Source organism: Clytia hemisphaerica, unplaced genomic scaffold (assembly GCF_902728285.1).
Source record: "Clytia hemisphaerica strain Z4C2 unplaced genomic scaffold, Clytia hemisphaerica genome assembly, whole genome shotgun sequence".
Taxonomy (NCBI): Eukaryota; Metazoa; Cnidaria; class Hydrozoa; order Leptothecata; family Clytiidae; genus Clytia; species Clytia hemisphaerica.
The window spans coordinates 1,687,402-1,705,138 of record NW_027103262.1 but is presented as its reverse complement, the minus strand read 5'-3'; the positions used below and the strand labels follow the sequence as shown (position 1 = coordinate 1,705,138).

Below are 17,737 nucleotides of genomic sequence, written 5' to 3'. Positions count from 1 at the left end.
TTTTCGCATGGGGCCCAATTTTCAGGATTTCAGATTCTATCTATAATAATGTAGTTTTTGTCTCTTTTGGTAATTTTGTCACAATTTCTCCTCTTAGATGTGGAACTTCATTGTCAATCCTGAAACTCATATTTTTCAAAGTGTCTACGATTTCATGAACACTGAAGAAAGTTGCAATTTCGTTCAAGAAGGAATTTATTTGGTAAGTCATCTTCGTTGCTTTTCGGTCATTCCAAAATAAAACTGATTCCTAAGAGCCTTGTAGAAAAAGTCACTTTGATTATGTTAAAACTAACCCCCCCTATTACCAATATAGTTGACTTTCTTTGAATAGATTACTACCAGCTGAGGAAATATTTTGGTTTCGTCCATTAGTCAAAACTTGATTAAAGGTCTATATTAGTTCTGATCTGCTTCGTTTACCGTCAACTCCCTTATTGTAGCGAGTTACTATGTATGTGTTTTCCTGCGACATTGAAGGCTTGGTTTTGATTTGGCTATATCCTGACTGAGGACGACTTAAAACATCGGAAAGCCAGCGTGAAACAAGCCTCGTCATGCTTTCAAGTTTACGCATCTCTATGCTATGCTGTCATCTTTCCTTTTTCGTTCGAACATTTTCATTTTCATTCAGCATGTTTCCGACTATCTATCTTAGGTAGGTATTCAGCATGTTGCTTGTTTTATTTTTATTTTTCAGAGCATAAGTTATCTAGTGACCGCGCTTATTGATAACGGAACGTCGATCATCCTCAGCGGAGCGTACGGAAGCGGTAAAGCATCTCTCTTCCGTGACGAATATCTTCACAACAAGCCTGAGGGCACCGACATTAGTGTCTTATTAATCCAGGCTAACGAGTTTTTAACGTGTGAATCTTTATGGGAAAGATTGAATCAAGTGTTAGAATGGAAACATTCGGATTATTATGAACCGATCGGGAATAAGAAATTGGTTTGTTTCATCAAAGACCTCCATAACCTTCAGGTAATAGGAAATTATTAAATAGTCTCTAATTCAACAGAAACCAAGGAAATATATTTTTCCAATTACTTTAATACCCTACATATATTTGTACCACAGATATCATATTCCTTTACACACTAGATAAACTAACCGCTCGCAGGTTTCCCGTGCGTGAAAGTGTGTCCAATTTTGAAGTCGATGAGTCTGCCATGTTGTTTTCTGATTTTACCTTGGATTTTCAAACGTTCGAATTTAAAAACTTCCGAATCGCGCTGTTGACGACCAGATTTGAAAACAAGATGGCGGACTAGTCAGCTAAAACTGGACACGTTTTCTTTCATATGAAAATACCGATCCAGTCAAGTAGTTAGAGATCAGTGATTTGTTCTGTTTCTTTCCAGCATCACCCGGAGCCAGTGTTATATCTATTACAACAACTCATCAAACATAATAGCGCATACAATCCATACCGCAAACAAACACAATCGCTAGGAGAAATCACCTTCGTCTTGACAACAACACAGGAGAATGACTATCTTAGAGATATGGTGAACTTTATACCGGTCATCAAATTCCCTGAAGTCTGGTAAGCACTTAATTTATTTTTCTAAGGCTCTGTATTCATAATAAGAATCGAAGTCGATCTTAAAGAATCGACTCGAGTCTCAATTCAAGTTAAAAACGCTCTTGGCCTGAAAATACTGATTTGAAGAAGAATCTAAACGTCAATCTCAAAAAAAAGATGTAAAACAAAAGTGAGGCTAAAGAATTTCAAAAAATAAAAACAAAAATTAAGAACAAGGTCGAGCCTGAAATTGCTGAATTTCAAAGAATTTGAGGGTTTATAAGGGATTAAAAACTGGGTAAAAAGCCGAAAATTTTTCCCTTAAAATATAAATAGGGTATGAACAATTCCAGGCTCAAAAATTATAACAGTCGAGCTTCAACAAAATCTTCTTAGTCCTTATACTTAGTTTATTTGCTACACTACAAGCGATGCATTCCATTGCAGCCACATATGAAAGCTTATCAATTTAACCTTAGCTTAAGCCATTATGCCCCTTCATAACTCTTTTTTCAAGCCAGAATAACCGTTCAAATGAATTTCCTTGTTGAAATTAAGCGTCATTCTGCAAAAACGAACAAATGATTCTCGAGACAAAATGGTTTTCTTTTATGCAATGAATTTGAATCTGCGTTTTTTATTATGAAGAACTTTTTTCCAATTTAAAAATCATTTTCACCTTTTTACGAAAAGTCCCGCTAACAGAGCTATATATGAAACCATTCAAAACAGAATTTGATGACACCAACAGCCCTGTCAGCGTTTCTACTGCATCACCAGCACATGTGTAGTAAAACGAATCATCAATAAAAGTTGTTATGTTAAAGATGATAAATGGTAGCCAAGTCACGCAAAACAAAATCATGACGCAATTATAAATCTGCATTTTACGGATTTGACTTTGATTTGAAGCCTTTAGTCTAGCATTCAAACGTTTTCGTTGCGATTGTGCCACCCAGTATATGTATTGATACATGACAATGTTAGCTATTGAGGGTAAGATGAAATTAACGGCAAACCCAATAATTTCTAAAGTATTGTCCATTTCAAGTAGATAGATTTGTTTTATCGGTCTCTTGAGAATTAGAAAATAGTAAGCGAAGGTTGTCATGGTGATGAAAACAATCAAACTTAAACCACCAATCAGATTGCGTCTTTTTAATGGATGAAACGGATCACGGATGACAATAAAACGTTCGATTGTCATCAACAGTAAAATGTAAACCGACAATGTTGTAGCACCGTACCAAAATGCTAATTGTGACACCATCAAAACGGGCGGTAAAAAATACACTTCGTTGAAATTTGTCAAGGAAATTACAGCTTCGAATGGTAGCAAACCAACACAAACTAATAAATCTGCAAACACCAGTGCTATTATCATAGCATACTGGCTTTTAGATTTTTTAGACCAGTACACAATGATGATAATAATATTCATTGGCGTTCCGGTAACGGCGAAAATGATGTATAAAGCCCCGAGGCTGTTAAACAGAGGCGTGAATCGTTTTTCGTCCGAGAGACAGTTGTCGTAAAAGTCCTCAAAGGGAATAGAATTATTTCCCATTGTAGTTTTTATATATCTTGCGATATCGTCTGGTAGGCGGCCGATACTTGAGTTTAAAAGGCGAGTTTCAAACTTTAAGACAAATAATGTGTATTGATTTTCAATCTGTGGCTCCAGTAGCAGTTTCAGCCCGATCTTCCTGTATACAAGTGACTGATAAGAAAAATTCCATCAAACTACAATTTAGAATTTGATATGTGTTGTTGTTGATGTTGATAATGGTTGCCCTCAATGAAATTAAAAATTAAAAAAAATCTTTTACGTTTAAGAGGTGAAAAGATTCAATATTGTTTTTAGTTTTTAGTCCCTGAACTAATTCTTCTTATTTATTTGCACAAAAAAAAGTCCAAAATTAAATTAATATTTTCCCTTCGGTTTGTTTGTATTGCCATATGTATTTCATTAATAAATCCTTCTTCAATTCTCCTATCTCTCAACAATCTTTCGTGCTCAGGCTCTAATAGTTGGAGAATTGAAGAAATCCATGAATCAATTTCTCCAACCCTTTATATGGTCATATTAGAACACTCGTCATAGACTAATAAATTAAGCTGTTTTCCTACATGATAATTCGACGTAAAGAAAGCATACGGTGTGATTTAACCAGGACCTTGAATTTAGAATACAGACTGTCAGCAACACTGTGTATCAAATGGCAAGTATTGCCTTGACTCATTAACTGCTACTGGCATCACTCAATTCACTCAATTTTTTGGCCCTGTACCGGAAGGTCTGGACCTAGGAGTGCCGCAATCCATGCCGCCCTGTTTTTTGTCTCCCACCCGAGATTGGCTTCATTTTCTCAGTTGGGGCGTGTATTGCGCGCGCAAACGAAATTAAAAGAAAATAGTTGAAAATTGAAAGTTAAGGAGCGATGCGATGCCACTCAATTATGAGTTAACAGCAATAATCTTCCTACGAGAGAGGGGAGAGGTTGCTTAAGGGTGACGAAGATTTCGCAAATCTTTTAGACGGTATGGTTCCATTACCACATTCTTGAAAATTCAAAGTTAAGGAGTGATAGCACTCAATTATGAGTTAACGGCAATAAACTTCCTACGAGAGGGGGGAGGGGTTGCCGAAGGGTGCCAAGATTTCGCGAATCTTTTAGACGGTATGGTTTTATTACCCTATTCTTGAAAGTTTAAGAAGTGATGTTAAGATGTGATAGTACTCGATAAGTTACCGGCAAATCTTGCCACGAGAGGGGGAGGAGTTACCGATATGTGCAAAAGAATTTACGAATTGTTCAGACGGTCATGGTTTCAATCCCACTTTTTTCCTTTATTCATTCTTTCTAGTGTGGATGATCAGGAACGGATATTCAACACCATTCTTAGTTTCCATTTCATGAGTTCACAAGATCGCAGTTTTATGGACTTGATGGCGGTCAAAACGCCCAATGTTGAAGATTACGCCCATATGAAGAGAATGGAAAATGTGACAGCGATGAAAAAACTTTTGAACAAAGTTAGTGTTACAGCCAACTCTTTCTCTAATTCGAACCTCTATTATTCGAACTTATCTTTAATTCAAACTGGAACATTTTTCCCTTCTGCTGAAAATCGTATGAAATATTCTCCGTAATCCGAATCTTTCTATTATTCGAAGAAAATAAGTTAGTCCATTGAAGATCGAATTAGAGAGAGTCAATTGTACTATTTTGAGTAAAAGATATTTTTAAATGGTTTTGCTTACGAAAGTCGTAAGATGACTCTTAAGGGACAATTCTCATAATCATCTTACATCCAATGATGAAATTTGTTCTGAGTTAGGAGCGATGGCCAAGTTGTCAAAGGCGTCAGCGTCTCAAACCAGGGGTTCGCGGTTCGAATCCCCTCTCCTTCCAATGTTCCGTTCAGTACATAGATAGCCGAGCCGGCTGGCTGTGGACCCCATGAAAACAATCGAAAGACTGTTTAAAAGTAAAAATTTCAACGCATGGAAGTATTGGAATACAGAATTTCCCCGTGACAGGCCTAACCTGCGGTTTTCTTTGTGGGGTTTTTAGTATACCCTGAATTCTACCACGATTCTACACGGGCAAGTCTATTTATATTCCAAGAAACATTCAAATACCTCTGTATTTTCCACCAACTTTTCATAGATCGTTTCCATCACAATTGAATTGCAAAACGTTATGAAAACAATGTACCTGAGAACACCGCAACGTTTCCATTATGTGTTCACCATGCGGACGCTCAAACGTCTGTTCACGTAAGTCCTTAAACTAATTCAATGTAGAATATGTTGCAGCCATTGATTGAATGAGGAAAGGTGAAGGCTCCAGGAAACACGTTTTTTTATAAGAATGGTATAATAACAACCTGAAATTTGGTCAAAACCTAAGAGCAATTCTAGCCTCGGATTCAAGGGACATTTTTAATTTTTTAAATGTAAATAAACTAGGTATGATATATTTACAACTCTTTACAAACCTGAACAGGAACTTTTTCCGTTTTTATAGAAATACATATATTACGCACTTTCGGAAATCTATTACTCTTTTACAGGCAACTTTGCCGTTCCCTGCCATCTGATGCGGCACCACGTGACATTTTAACCACATGGTATTATGAACTTCACTGGACATATCATTACGTATTGATTGATGATGTCGACAAAGAAAGATGGCGTCACACTTTTAAAACCATCGCTAAAAAGGAGCTTGCTAAGGAACAGGTATAAGCATATTTTTTGTGAGAAATTGATTAGGATATTGTAAAGGGTATGATTTCTCTATGATTATACAACCTCGCGACTGGAATTGTACTTCGTAAAGATTTTTTTGATTCAGTGTTTTGATTACCACGAATATGTCTTTGTGCCAGCAAATGAAGCTTACTGTTCGCCAGAGAAAAGTAGGCCCTGAAATCCATTTTTGTACATTGTCCCCAAGACCTTCTGTAGCGAGATACACCACTTCTTGGTATACCGTATTACTTCGAATAAACGCCCTTCTTCTTTCAAAGGCCCCCTCGAATAAACGCCCCTCCTAAAAGGAAAATAATTTAATAAACGCCCCCCTCAAATGAACGCCCTCTTCGAATTAACGCCCTTTTAGGGGAGGGGCGTTTATTAGAAACTTGTGACTTTAATGCTTCAATACCAGTGATGATTGGGTTTGAAAAGGAAGATTTTAGTCATTTCTTGTAACCAGAGAAGTTTTCGTTGCAATTTTAGTCGTTGAACCAAAGAAAATTTGCACTAAAATCCTGATAAAGAACTAAAACAAAGGGTATATTTGCTCTAAATATTAGACTCTAGACTAAAATAATTTGATAAACGCCCCCTTCTTTAGTCGTCCCCCTCGAATAAACGCCCCTCCTAAAATCGAAAAAAATTAAATAAACGCCCCGGGTGTTTATTCAAAGTAATACGGTATTTTTGACACACCAATGTTTTTGTAGTTTCTTTGCTAACTCATTAAATCAATTTTATAAAGAGCTTCGCAATATGTATCATCCACCTGAATTAGATTGATGTTCTGTAAAGAACCAGGAATGTTTGATAATCAGAAACTTGTTACTTTCTGTACTTTAGAGGAAATTGCACCTATCTTCAGGTTAATTGAAATATCTGAGATTCGAGATCTTTTGCCTGCTGATTCCTTTTATGGCTCTTAGTGAAATTTTCAACTATTTTACAAAACTTTTCAACGATCCGTGTAACTGTGTATAACAATCCTTTTTTTATGAATATTCCAAATTACCATAACCTTTGGAAAATAGTTGGACCAAAATATTTGAATGACCGATAATCTTAAACTATCTGGTTATGGTTGAATGGTTTCCATTTAGCACAATATGTCTGTTCTTTAGATGGAGATTTTAGAAGATGAGGTTCCAATTCTGTCGAACATCGTGGTGGATAAGGAAACACAAACGGTCGTTCACTGGGAAAACCAAGAATCACCAATGAACAACAAGTTCTCCATTCAACAAGTAAGATCTTGTTGAATTTATTGTAATTTTCGCACCCCAGTATCACACCCCTAACCACTGGAAAATTTCGTCTCCGTTGGAAAAAACTGGGATATTGGCGTTCATATCATCCCCATTCGAAATTCATTGTTAAAACATTGCACTCCAAAACATTCCACTAAATAAAATTTCTATCCCCATCGTCAGGTGTTACTTCCTACTCCAGGGGACTTTTAAACCGCCTTTTAAATCCATTGTTATCTTCTTTTTATCGTTCACTTTTTTCCATAGCAGGGATAGAAAATTCCATCTATCCCCATTGGGATTCCGAATTTTTTATCCCTTTTTATCGTTAACTCGATTTTTCAATTTAGCTTCAAACTTACTTGAAGAATCATTTGATGGAATTCAACAAAGATAACCCCAAGTTGAAGATCTATTTCTTTGAGGTATTATTTTTTCTCAACTTATTGTTTGTTGACTTCTCCAATCTTTTCGGCGAAGCAATTATTCGTTAGCACTACATTTGAACACGACACGGACCTTATTGAACAGTGCCCATCATATTACTCTCCCAGAATCTTAAAGATTTTTTGCTGTATATTCCGAGGGGTAAACCACTCAAAAGATTCTCGTACACATCTTCAAAAAGTCTAATAGAAATAACGTACACTTTTTTTCGAGTAATTTACCCCTCGGTATTTTCAACTTCATTTTGAAGGTAATTCTTGATTTTCAATGGTTTCTGTTTTTTCTGCAATCTGACCAATAAAATTGCCAGATATTAATCAATTGGACCAAACCATTGTTAAGCCTATAAGAATGCTTTCGTAAGGGTATTTCCGATAAGTTCAGAGGATTTCCTTGTACAATCATGAATGACAGAGGCTCATTGACACTTTGCATATCAATGGAATATAACTTCTACATTCTTAGGACCGTGTTCGAATCATGTACCGTCTTCTACAAATTTTACAATCGAACTTCTCTAACGGCCATGCCCTTCTTATCATGGAAGGATCGCCCGATATCCCGCCCATGTTATTCCGATTATTATCGGATATCCTTCAGATTGAATTATTCACCGTTAACCCATCGTCAGTAGCTAACGATCGGGTTTACGATATGGAAATGTTTAAATCCGATTTGGTTTCTTGTCTCATTAAAGCTGGGATTAAGGTAAGAATGTTTTTGTTTGTAGTGGAATGACTAAAAAGTTCTGGAATTACCCAAGTTCTGAATACACTCCAGTTTATAGAATTTTCTGACTGGGATTACCTACCTACCCAAGTCTAAGTTAATTAAAATTGTATTTTCTTGCAAACCTTTAATCTCACTGCTCAACGAAAACCAATTTCCTGGTCATAGCTTTATACTACTTCTCAGATTCGAAATGTTTCTATTCATCTTTAGAAACAAAAAGTGATCTTCACATTGACCTCCCTTGAACTTTTCGATGACGGTATCATCACCCTGGTGGATGAACTTCTACAGAAAGGTACCATGGCACACGTGTTCAACGAAGAAGATAAAAACTCTGTCATCAATACCATTCGAACATCCGGTGATCAAGAACAAGCGAGACTAAGTAAAGCGGAAGCCTGGAACGAGTTTGTAAAGTAAGTCTATGATAAGCATTTTCTTTATATATCTCGGTAAATAATTAATCGGTAAAATGTGTCGGATTTCTTACCGATGAGGTAATAAGATGATTTGCTAGCAGCTTCGGTATCCCTTTCTAAATCTACCTTCCAAGTTTGATACAAAGAATTAAGTGTACCAAAGAAGCATTGTCCCCAACTCACCTTGAAACTAAGTTTCTTTTTTTCGACTAAAATTGAAGTCATTGCCACCATTTCCCGCGTTGAACCTCTTTGGATGTCCTCAATGATAATATAAATTCCGTCTTAAACCTTTAGATAGATCTGATTTTACCGCTTGTTAGCATCAGATTATTTTGATTATTACAACCCTGTCTCACAGCCCAGGTGGAACACTTTTTTCCTCAGTGGGGATAAAACTCCTATTGAAATCCCAGTGGGGATGATAGAAATTATATTGTTCCAAGGATAAAAATCCAGTGGGGATGGATTTGGAGTGCAATTTTTAAACATTGAATTTCGAATGAGGATGAAATCGAAGTCAATTTCCCACCGGGGACGAAAATTTTGCCAAATTTTTAAGTTGGGCTGGGGTCCCAGCGGGTCTGTGACACAGGGGTGTATTATTTTCTTTCCCTCTTTCTTGAAGAAACATTCACGAGAATCTACACGTGTTGTTATCTCTATCATTCACTGATGAAAAATTCCAAGAAATTAGCTTACGTCATCCAAACTTGATCACGGCAATGCAAGTGGTTTACTCGAAGATCTGGGACCAACAAAAATTAGTTCAAGTTGCACAGTATGTTTTATCGGGTATGTAAACGTTTAGTTGGTTTTGATTGGGTTTTCTAATTTTCAAGCAAATCCTTTGTGAAAAACTCGTATCAATGGAACATTTCGTTCAAATATGTTGTATAAATTTTGATTAATTTAACTTTCCATTTGCCTATGGCCTAGATTAGGGGTAGAAACCAATCGAGTAGTCAGACGGCTGAGAAGTAAGTGTGAGTCGGTAGATATAAGTTTGGCATGAAGTTATGGCTAATCCTCGAATAATAAGTTTTATAATAAATACAATATTAGTATCAATAAGTGAGGATCGCCTACAACCATAACTGCAGGCAGGGAGGGAGGTAAAAAATATTTCATCCTGTCTGCTTTCAGTTAGAGCGTCGACTTGAACAGGGAGTTGCGATAGCCATTATGAACCTACGTCACGTGGTTATTAGCAAAGTAGACTAAGTTGGCAGAGGGCGGCCACCCAGCCATTCCAATATGTGACGCTTATCAAATAAAAGTTAAACCGCGATTTAACCTGTGTTAAATCCAAATTCCAGATTTTTGCAATATTTTCTTATTGTTGTTAAGATATTTTGTCACTGATATTATTTGTATGTGTAAATGTAAACTACCAATTTCTTTAATCTCAAACTTTGCTTTGCATAAGTAGTAAGTTTTGCGATTATTTTCTGGGTGTCTAATTTCCTAGAGGACAAATTTCCTGTCACTATTTTCCTGGTATGGGAGGATATAACTCTGGGTTTCACTGCCGCCCATAACCACCTAAAACCTTTGTTCTACTTTTTGTAGAGTTGACAGATTTGAAGGAGTCGAAGAAACAAGACATTGCGTACCTCCTTGCTGCTCTTCATATCGAATTGCAAAAGCAAGATGGTGGTGAAGTGGCCGGTCGTTATAACAACATCACTAACGCAAATTTTGAGCTTTTCATTGAAAGGTGAACTGATGATATTTTTCACTTTTTCACGTATGTTTAGGACAAAACATTGAGAGCACTTAAATTTCACATCTCGCTATGCTAAAAGCAATATTGCTTTTGATAATAAAAAAAGCCTTCCGCTATCGTCAAAAGTATTTCTTTGGCTCCGATATAGAATGCTAGATGACTAATTTAGACATGGTCGAAAGTAAGCAAAAAATAATGGGAGGGACAAATTTTAATTGATACTAATTTTTATTGCCTGTAATAGTTATCGTATAAACAACTCCAGTCAAATTTACCAGTTGTCTAGTAATCCTAGTAAACCACAGCTGACTGCGTGATTTCACGATGTTCATAAGCATTCATCACCATTTTGCGACTCTTGTTTCAGTAAAAATTCTACGATTGTCCTTTTAGATTCGTTGACTTTTACACTGCTAAAACAAAAGAAATTGGAGAACAAAAAGAGACGATACGAAACACTTTGCGGACCGTCGAGGAGTCATCTTCAACTGGTCTCTCATTGGTTAAAAAATTGGACCATGAGAAACGTGTCATCACTCAAAAGCAGCAGGTAATGAGAAATCAAATTCATAGCAAAACTAATTTTCAAAGCATCTGGTTGTGATTGGGCTTTTCCTTTTAATATCCATACAAACCTTTTTAAGCCAAATTAAAAATTCTTGAAAATATGTGAATACCTACTGGAAAAATTATTTTCGTACCTTAAAGCGACGAACTAAGACTAGTCTTCTATCCCTTGGAAATTTGAGAATTACACTTTACCCCCTTGGAAAAATGAAAATCTTTTTCTTAGACACCCTGGAAATTCTTCTCGAATTAACCCCCCTGGAAATGTTCATCCACCCCTCCCCCTTTATAGATATCAAATCGAATGGGCTAATGGAAAGAATTTCTTAGAACTTAAAGCGACTAGGTCGATACCAGTTGTTCATACCAGAGACCAATTAATGATTCAATTTTTTAAGAACACAGAAGATTGAACTAGTTTTCATATATTTGTAATATCTTTCAAATATTCATATTTTCAGGGGTGCACCACCTTGTTGACACAAATTGGCCAGGTAATAACATTTTCTTGTCGGCACGGTCACTCCATGTTTAAGATTTGAATTGATCAGATCAGCTTTAGTAAAAATTTCGGTCTCCTTGGTGAACATAACACTATTAAACAAAACCCGAGCTATCGTACGGCGTTGTTTATTCGACGTTATTTGGACATTAGATGGATCATCCATTAATTCTGTGCATTCTGTGGCAAGTGTAATGATCTGAGCATCAAAAAACATTCAAAAACCGCGTCGCCTTTTTGCCCGAAAACGAAAGCGACTGAGCTCTAATGTTTATGATTATGATAGACGTTTGATTTGGCGCGATTATTTTGCCTTAGCCGTGATTAACAGCTTATACAATATCCATCCCAAATCTGTATGAAAGAGATTAAAGTGATCAGCCAACTTTGACAGATTCTCAAACTAAGGCATTGCCTTTAGAGTGAGTCGTGCCAGAGCAGTGTGATCATAATCTGATCGGAAATCATTTCAGCTGCGATATCATTCTCCTTTTTCTTTTTTCATAGGATCGTGCGATCACAGAAGAACACACACGACTGGTGAAAAAGACCAAAAGTAAACGTGATAAATTGAAAAAGGTATAAATTCTTTGATGTTTCATTCTGTTTGAGGAAATATCTGTTACGAAAGCCGAATGCTATGTCACGTATTGCTATTAAAGGAAAATACGCATATATGAAAGTTTAAATTTCAAAAAAATTTCTACCTGTCACCCTTAAACTCTTAACTTTTCTCTACCAGCTCATTCCGCAGTATGAAGAGGCTCATAAACGCGCCATCTTTAAAGCAGCCGCTATCGTCAGGGAAACTAAATCCATTTTACAAAGCTTAGACGACAGGGAATTATCGGACATTCGTTCGATGCAAAAACCGGACAGTGAAATTGAAGACCTTTTGGCTGCTATCATTATTGTCGGTGAGTCTAATTTTTCGACGTTACGCAATTTTTTTTATAAGCAACCAGGTTGGTAAGCCTCGAGCCCTGAAACCAGCCAGTTTCTTTTGACTGTCTTCTTAAGTACGATCTTCTTAGATAGCCTAACCACGACAAACGGTAGCCCTTAATCAAATAAGCATAAATGTGGTATAATGTAAGGGTGGCCAAAGCAAATTTTTCAGAAAATTGGGCTAGAATACTAAGCAACATTATAGCCCTGAGCCAAAAATTGGCGTTGCTTATAAAAAACATTGTGTAGGGCCTCAGTCGAAACGCTGTGTTGAATAAAATTCTAGGGAATATCTTTTTTCTTCTTTCAATTAAAAGCCTGAATTGTCAAATTTTTTATTGATGAAAAAAGTTTTTTGCATGTGGTTGTATTACACAAAGACATACTCAAATTAACCCCGTCCCCTAGGACCATGGAGTGCGTTCCTATGTTGAAGTTTAAATATTTGTGTTTTCCTGTAATTGCAGTCAAATCTCCATCGGCTGACTTGACATGGAATAGAGGTGCTAAAAGAATCATGGCTAATATTGAAAGGTACTTTTTCGGATTTTCCAGACTTCATACTAGACGCTAGAAGTTGAACGTTTTAAAAAATATAATCAGGAGCAAATAATTCAAGAAGTTATCTTCTTAATTTTTATCTTCAATTTTGATCTTTCTCAACTTTCTTCTATTTAATAGTATTTCGCTCTCAACAAGTAAAAACTACTAATTCGTATTCTATCAAAAGTTTTTTTAGTCCCCGTTTCAGATTATATTTGGAAAGACACGTGACCTTTTGACTGCATACCAGAGTCAGGCCCCTATTTCACAAATACCTTATTAAACGAAATAAGTAGACATGTAATTTACACGAATTATGAAATGTCCCCTTTAATCAAAACGAGCCGTAGTGTCCTTGAAAGGGCGAAAAAAATCCGTGTTGATTTTTTGCGTGTTCATTTTGTGTAAACTTATTTTCGTGTAATATAAGGTAGTTACGAAACTTCTTGAATCGATGTCATTCATATCTTGGTGACTTGATTATACTCTTTTCTTGTAGATTCAAAGAAGATCTTTCCGGCTTTGATGATGTCGAACTTCCAGATGCCACACTACAAGTGCTTCGTCCTTACGTTAACAAACCACATTTTGCGCCTGGCTATCTGTCTACAAGAACTGGCAACACAGCTATTGGTTCTCTGGTTCTCTACGTCAGAGGAGTTGTCAGGTAAGGCCACGTGTCATTAGCGAGTTAATGTCAGGTACTTTTTCTGTGGTAAAACTGTTAGCTTTAGATTGTTCTGATTCGTGAATGACTGAAGACGACGGAAAATTAGCTCCTTTTACTGGAGGATGCTGTAAACTAAATCTCAAATACTCAAGTCTTCAAAAGAGATATAAAGCAACAAACAGACTAATAGATGCATGGACTTAATTTACTCTACTCCTTCTCGATCAACTTTTTGGACCTACCTCGGATGTTCGTCCGTTCGTTCGTATGTCACCACAATAGTTTTTTCTGATTTTTTTGCACAATGGTGCAAAATGGTGATTCCCAAAAAGTGACGGAGCCCAATTTTCGAAAAAAAAATTTTTTTGCCTGAAAATGCCGGAAATATGCTGGAAAACCGGTTTCTCTGCATTTTCTCGAGATTTCATCATTATTTTTTTCTGATTTTTGCACAAAGATGTGTATTAGCAATGCCTAAAACAAGGCCGAGAAAAAAATTTTCCGGCATCGCCGGTTTTTGCAGATTTTCATTGGACTATTTCTATGTTTTCCACACAAAAAGCATTATTAATAACAATACTCACCATCAAGCATGATTCAATTGTCAATAAGACTGATTTTTGCAACCGGAACTTTCTATTTCTTTTTTTTCCTACTCCCCTCCCTTCCCCCCCCCCATCAACAAAATTTTAATGCGTTATATATTTTTGCTTTTTCTCCTTTCTGCTATCTAACTTTCATCATCAGGTAGGTCCATTCAGCAAAATTGCGATGTAATTTTATTAAAGATTTCCATTTACAATATGTGGCTTTTATATACCTATATGAACACATTAAGCTCGATTTTCTTATTTTCTTTCTTTACTATAGATACAACTACATCATGCAGTCACACGTGAAACCCCTTCATCAGAAAGTTTCGGACACTGCTGAAAAGTTGGATATGGTGTCCGAAAAACTATCGGGCATGGAAAAGAAATTGAAGGTATGCGAATAAACTTTTTTAAATTCCCCTTCTGATAAAAAGCTTTTGAATAAAAGTTGATGTTTTGATCGTGTTTCAAATAACGGTTGTGATATTACACTAGTAAATACGACTTTCATTTTTGTTGAGGGGTTTTCAAATATTTCTATTATCAAGACATTTTTCCTAGTCTAATAGACAGAAGATCAAACAGATGGCCCTGAATTAAGCCAAAAATATTTTTTTTTAATCACGTAAAGGAAAAGCCTTTTAGATGGTCTAACGGGTCTAACTACAATAAGCAACCAGGTTGCTAAGGCTTCAAGCCCTCAAATTAGCCTATTTTTTCACTCGTAAAGTAAAAACCCCCTAAAAACCTTTTAGATAATCTAACCATCTAACCAATAAGCATAAATATGGTAGAATATTAGGGGTGGTCAAAGCAAATTTTTTCAAAGAATGAGTTAGAATGCTAAGTAGTGCCAAGCCCTGACCCGAAATTTACAGTTGTTAATTAAAAATAAATTTTGTATGGCAAATGATAGCTGTGGAACCAATAAGCATAAAATATGGCATGACAATTAGTATTTGGGGTGGGCATTAACGAGCAACCTCAGAGCAAAAGCTAATAAACCAGTTGCTTATAAAAAAGATAGTGTACGATATTTAGGATTTTGTGTTTGTTTTATTTTGGTAGGATTTGAAAGTACGCTTGTGTGCACTTGGCGAGAATTTTGAGGACGCATGCGTTGAAAGGTCGCAACAGAAAGAATCCGTCGACCATTTGAATCAATTGCTGGATAAAGAAACGGAATTTGATAAGGTAAGCAAATGAATGAATGAATGAACGAATGAATGAATGAATGAATGAATTTGAATCCTTTTTCTACAAATAATACCAATATAAAATTAACATAAAAGATTAACAAAGAGGTTAAGATTATCAATATCAAATTAGAAAGTCGGTGAAAAGAGACGAAATAATTTCTAGCCAATAGACGAAGTTTTAGCCGATCACGTTTTTCTCTTTTAGGTTATTAGAATGTTTTTTCTAACAATTTTCAAAAAGACAGTATTTAATATCAGCAGATCAATGCATTCAATGATTTCCTGAATCTCTCCACCAACACGTTAAAACACGTGTCCAGGGGTGAAAAATCGAAATGTCCAGAGGTAGATCATTGAAAAAATAATATATCTTCCACGCCCCATGGATTTTTTATGTAAGAGTCCAAAGCTTGATTAAAATATCTAACCAGGCCCTTAATCCAAATTACTAAGACAAAAATTATGTCAAAACCTATAAATGTTTTCCTACAAAGTTTGGTGAAAAGCTTTAATCAAAACTCAATCCAATTTCCTAAGACAAATTTTATACAAAAATCTACACAATTTAAAAAAAACACTACAGATGAACATTAAGGCTGGTAACAACAGTATAACCAATTCCAATATTAACATCACTTTCCCAAAAATGTAAAACTCTGTGCGATCCAAAATATCAATATTAGTTGAAAGTGCCCAAAACTGATTTATTAAAACCAAAAGCACTAATAGTGAAGTGGATAGCAACTGAATGAAATTAAGTGTCTTTTCGACGAACGGTTTAATCACGTAATCATGAACAATGAACAGAATTAAGAGGAATCCAGCAGGATATAGTTTCATAATTGGTGATCTGATGAAAGTGGTGATAACAATGAGGATTAATCGACGTATGATTAAGACCGGTTCCCATATTGTCCTCTCTCGTCCGCCATCTCTGGTATCATGTTCACAAAATGGTTCATTAAGGAGATTCAGAATATTTGTTTTCTCTTTGATCATTTGATGTGACCAAAACACATCTGGTGAACGACCTTCTTGGTAGCTTTTCCTAATGATCATCATCAATACTAAAGGTGGTAATGTCAGAATCACCAAAAACTCGTTCGGTGTTATATCATTTGATCGTAACCAACGACAACCAGTATATAATACAATAGGGAATGGTAAAACCCACAGAATGATAATCACAATAATTATAATCTGCCAATCTTGTAAACATTCAAATTCTGCTTGTTTATAAATGTAAAATATACCATCAATTTTGATACAATCGACAGATGTGATACAAAACGTGGCAATTCCTGAATAACCAAGTGTCAACAATTGAACATAACTCACTTTTAATCTGTTAGTAAAAGTTGATGAATCATGGTTCTCATTCCCTCGATATGATTGAATAAATGAATACGTATTACAAATAAATAGTGATATCGGTATCAGAACCATAGTGGATAGGATAATACTCAATCGAAACAGTTCAATAATAGCAACGTTTTGCGTTTGGACTGGACAAAGATCAAGGAAATCAGTCGATTGGACATCAATCTTGATATTAAAAAACGATGTTAGAATATCAATGAGATACGGCATATGATATTTCATTTTGGATGAAGCGTTTATACGAACGATTGATGCTGCTTGGTAAAAGAAGAAAGTGATTTTGATAAGACCTGTTAATATTGATGCTGATTCTCTGGATCTGTTCGGTGATTGATCATCATTCATCAATAAGTACGAGGATGCTGTTTCATCTGGTTCCTCAGATTCCAATGGTCTGTCAACTCGTTGTTGGATCTGGCTTCTCAAATAAATGATCACTTCTTTATAATACAGTAAAATGAGGAATGTCAGAAAAATAACAATGACATATACGAACCAAAACCATATCGCATGGCAGGTTTGCGGGTTGACGCATTTATTATGGGTAAACAAACTAATCAGATAACCGTCTTTACAGGTCCCCCAAAGTCTTCCTTGTCGATTGTTCATACACGTATCGTAAGATAAACAATCCTTCAATCTTGGACAACAGTAAAAAGGTGGGCACAACTCAAATGTCACATATCCTTGGGAATTTGAATGTCCCCAATAGTTTCCTCTACTTTTGATACCATCAATACAAGATGCTTCATAAGGACAAGGAAAACATGTCGAGTTATGGACATTTGCAACTCCTTCAGCGTCGTACTCGATATAAGATTTATTTTTCGCGTTATAAGACATACTATCACATTTGATGCATTGAATTTTGTTATAAATAGATAATGCATAATCAGATCTGTCCTTGATACAATAGTTCTCACTATAGCAGGAAATATTCGAGTTTAGGATTTCAATTGCCACCT

The 17,737-nt window shown here is 35.9% G+C and overlaps 1 protein-coding gene across 1 annotated transcript in view; it reads left to right on the top strand.

Moving 5' to 3' along the window:
• Positions 1 to 17,737, top strand: part of LOC136800498 (uncharacterized) — a 121,282-nt gene that overhangs the window by 66,369 nt on the left and 37,176 nt on the right. The window contains exons 50-69 of the mRNA XM_067057159.1: positions 98 to 202; positions 701 to 985; positions 1,366 to 1,550; positions 4,398 to 4,566; positions 5,204 to 5,313; positions 5,610 to 5,778; positions 6,918 to 7,040; positions 7,394 to 7,468; positions 7,956 to 8,198; positions 8,433 to 8,638; positions 9,270 to 9,436; positions 10,214 to 10,361; positions 10,764 to 10,920; positions 11,399 to 11,431; positions 11,947 to 12,018; positions 12,182 to 12,356; positions 12,855 to 12,921; positions 13,430 to 13,597; positions 14,471 to 14,585; positions 15,262 to 15,387. Coding sequence (XP_066913260.1) covers positions 98 to 202; positions 701 to 985; positions 1,366 to 1,550; positions 4,398 to 4,566; positions 5,204 to 5,313; positions 5,610 to 5,778; positions 6,918 to 7,040; positions 7,394 to 7,468; positions 7,956 to 8,198; positions 8,433 to 8,638; positions 9,270 to 9,436; positions 10,214 to 10,361; positions 10,764 to 10,920; positions 11,399 to 11,431; positions 11,947 to 12,018; positions 12,182 to 12,356; positions 12,855 to 12,921; positions 13,430 to 13,597; positions 14,471 to 14,585; positions 15,262 to 15,387 — 2,898 coding nt within the window. The remainder of the gene's footprint in view (positions 1 to 97; positions 203 to 700; positions 986 to 1,365; positions 1,551 to 4,397; positions 4,567 to 5,203; positions 5,314 to 5,609; positions 5,779 to 6,917; positions 7,041 to 7,393; positions 7,469 to 7,955; positions 8,199 to 8,432; positions 8,639 to 9,269; positions 9,437 to 10,213; positions 10,362 to 10,763; positions 10,921 to 11,398; positions 11,432 to 11,946; positions 12,019 to 12,181; positions 12,357 to 12,854; positions 12,922 to 13,429; positions 13,598 to 14,470; positions 14,586 to 15,261; positions 15,388 to 17,737) is intronic.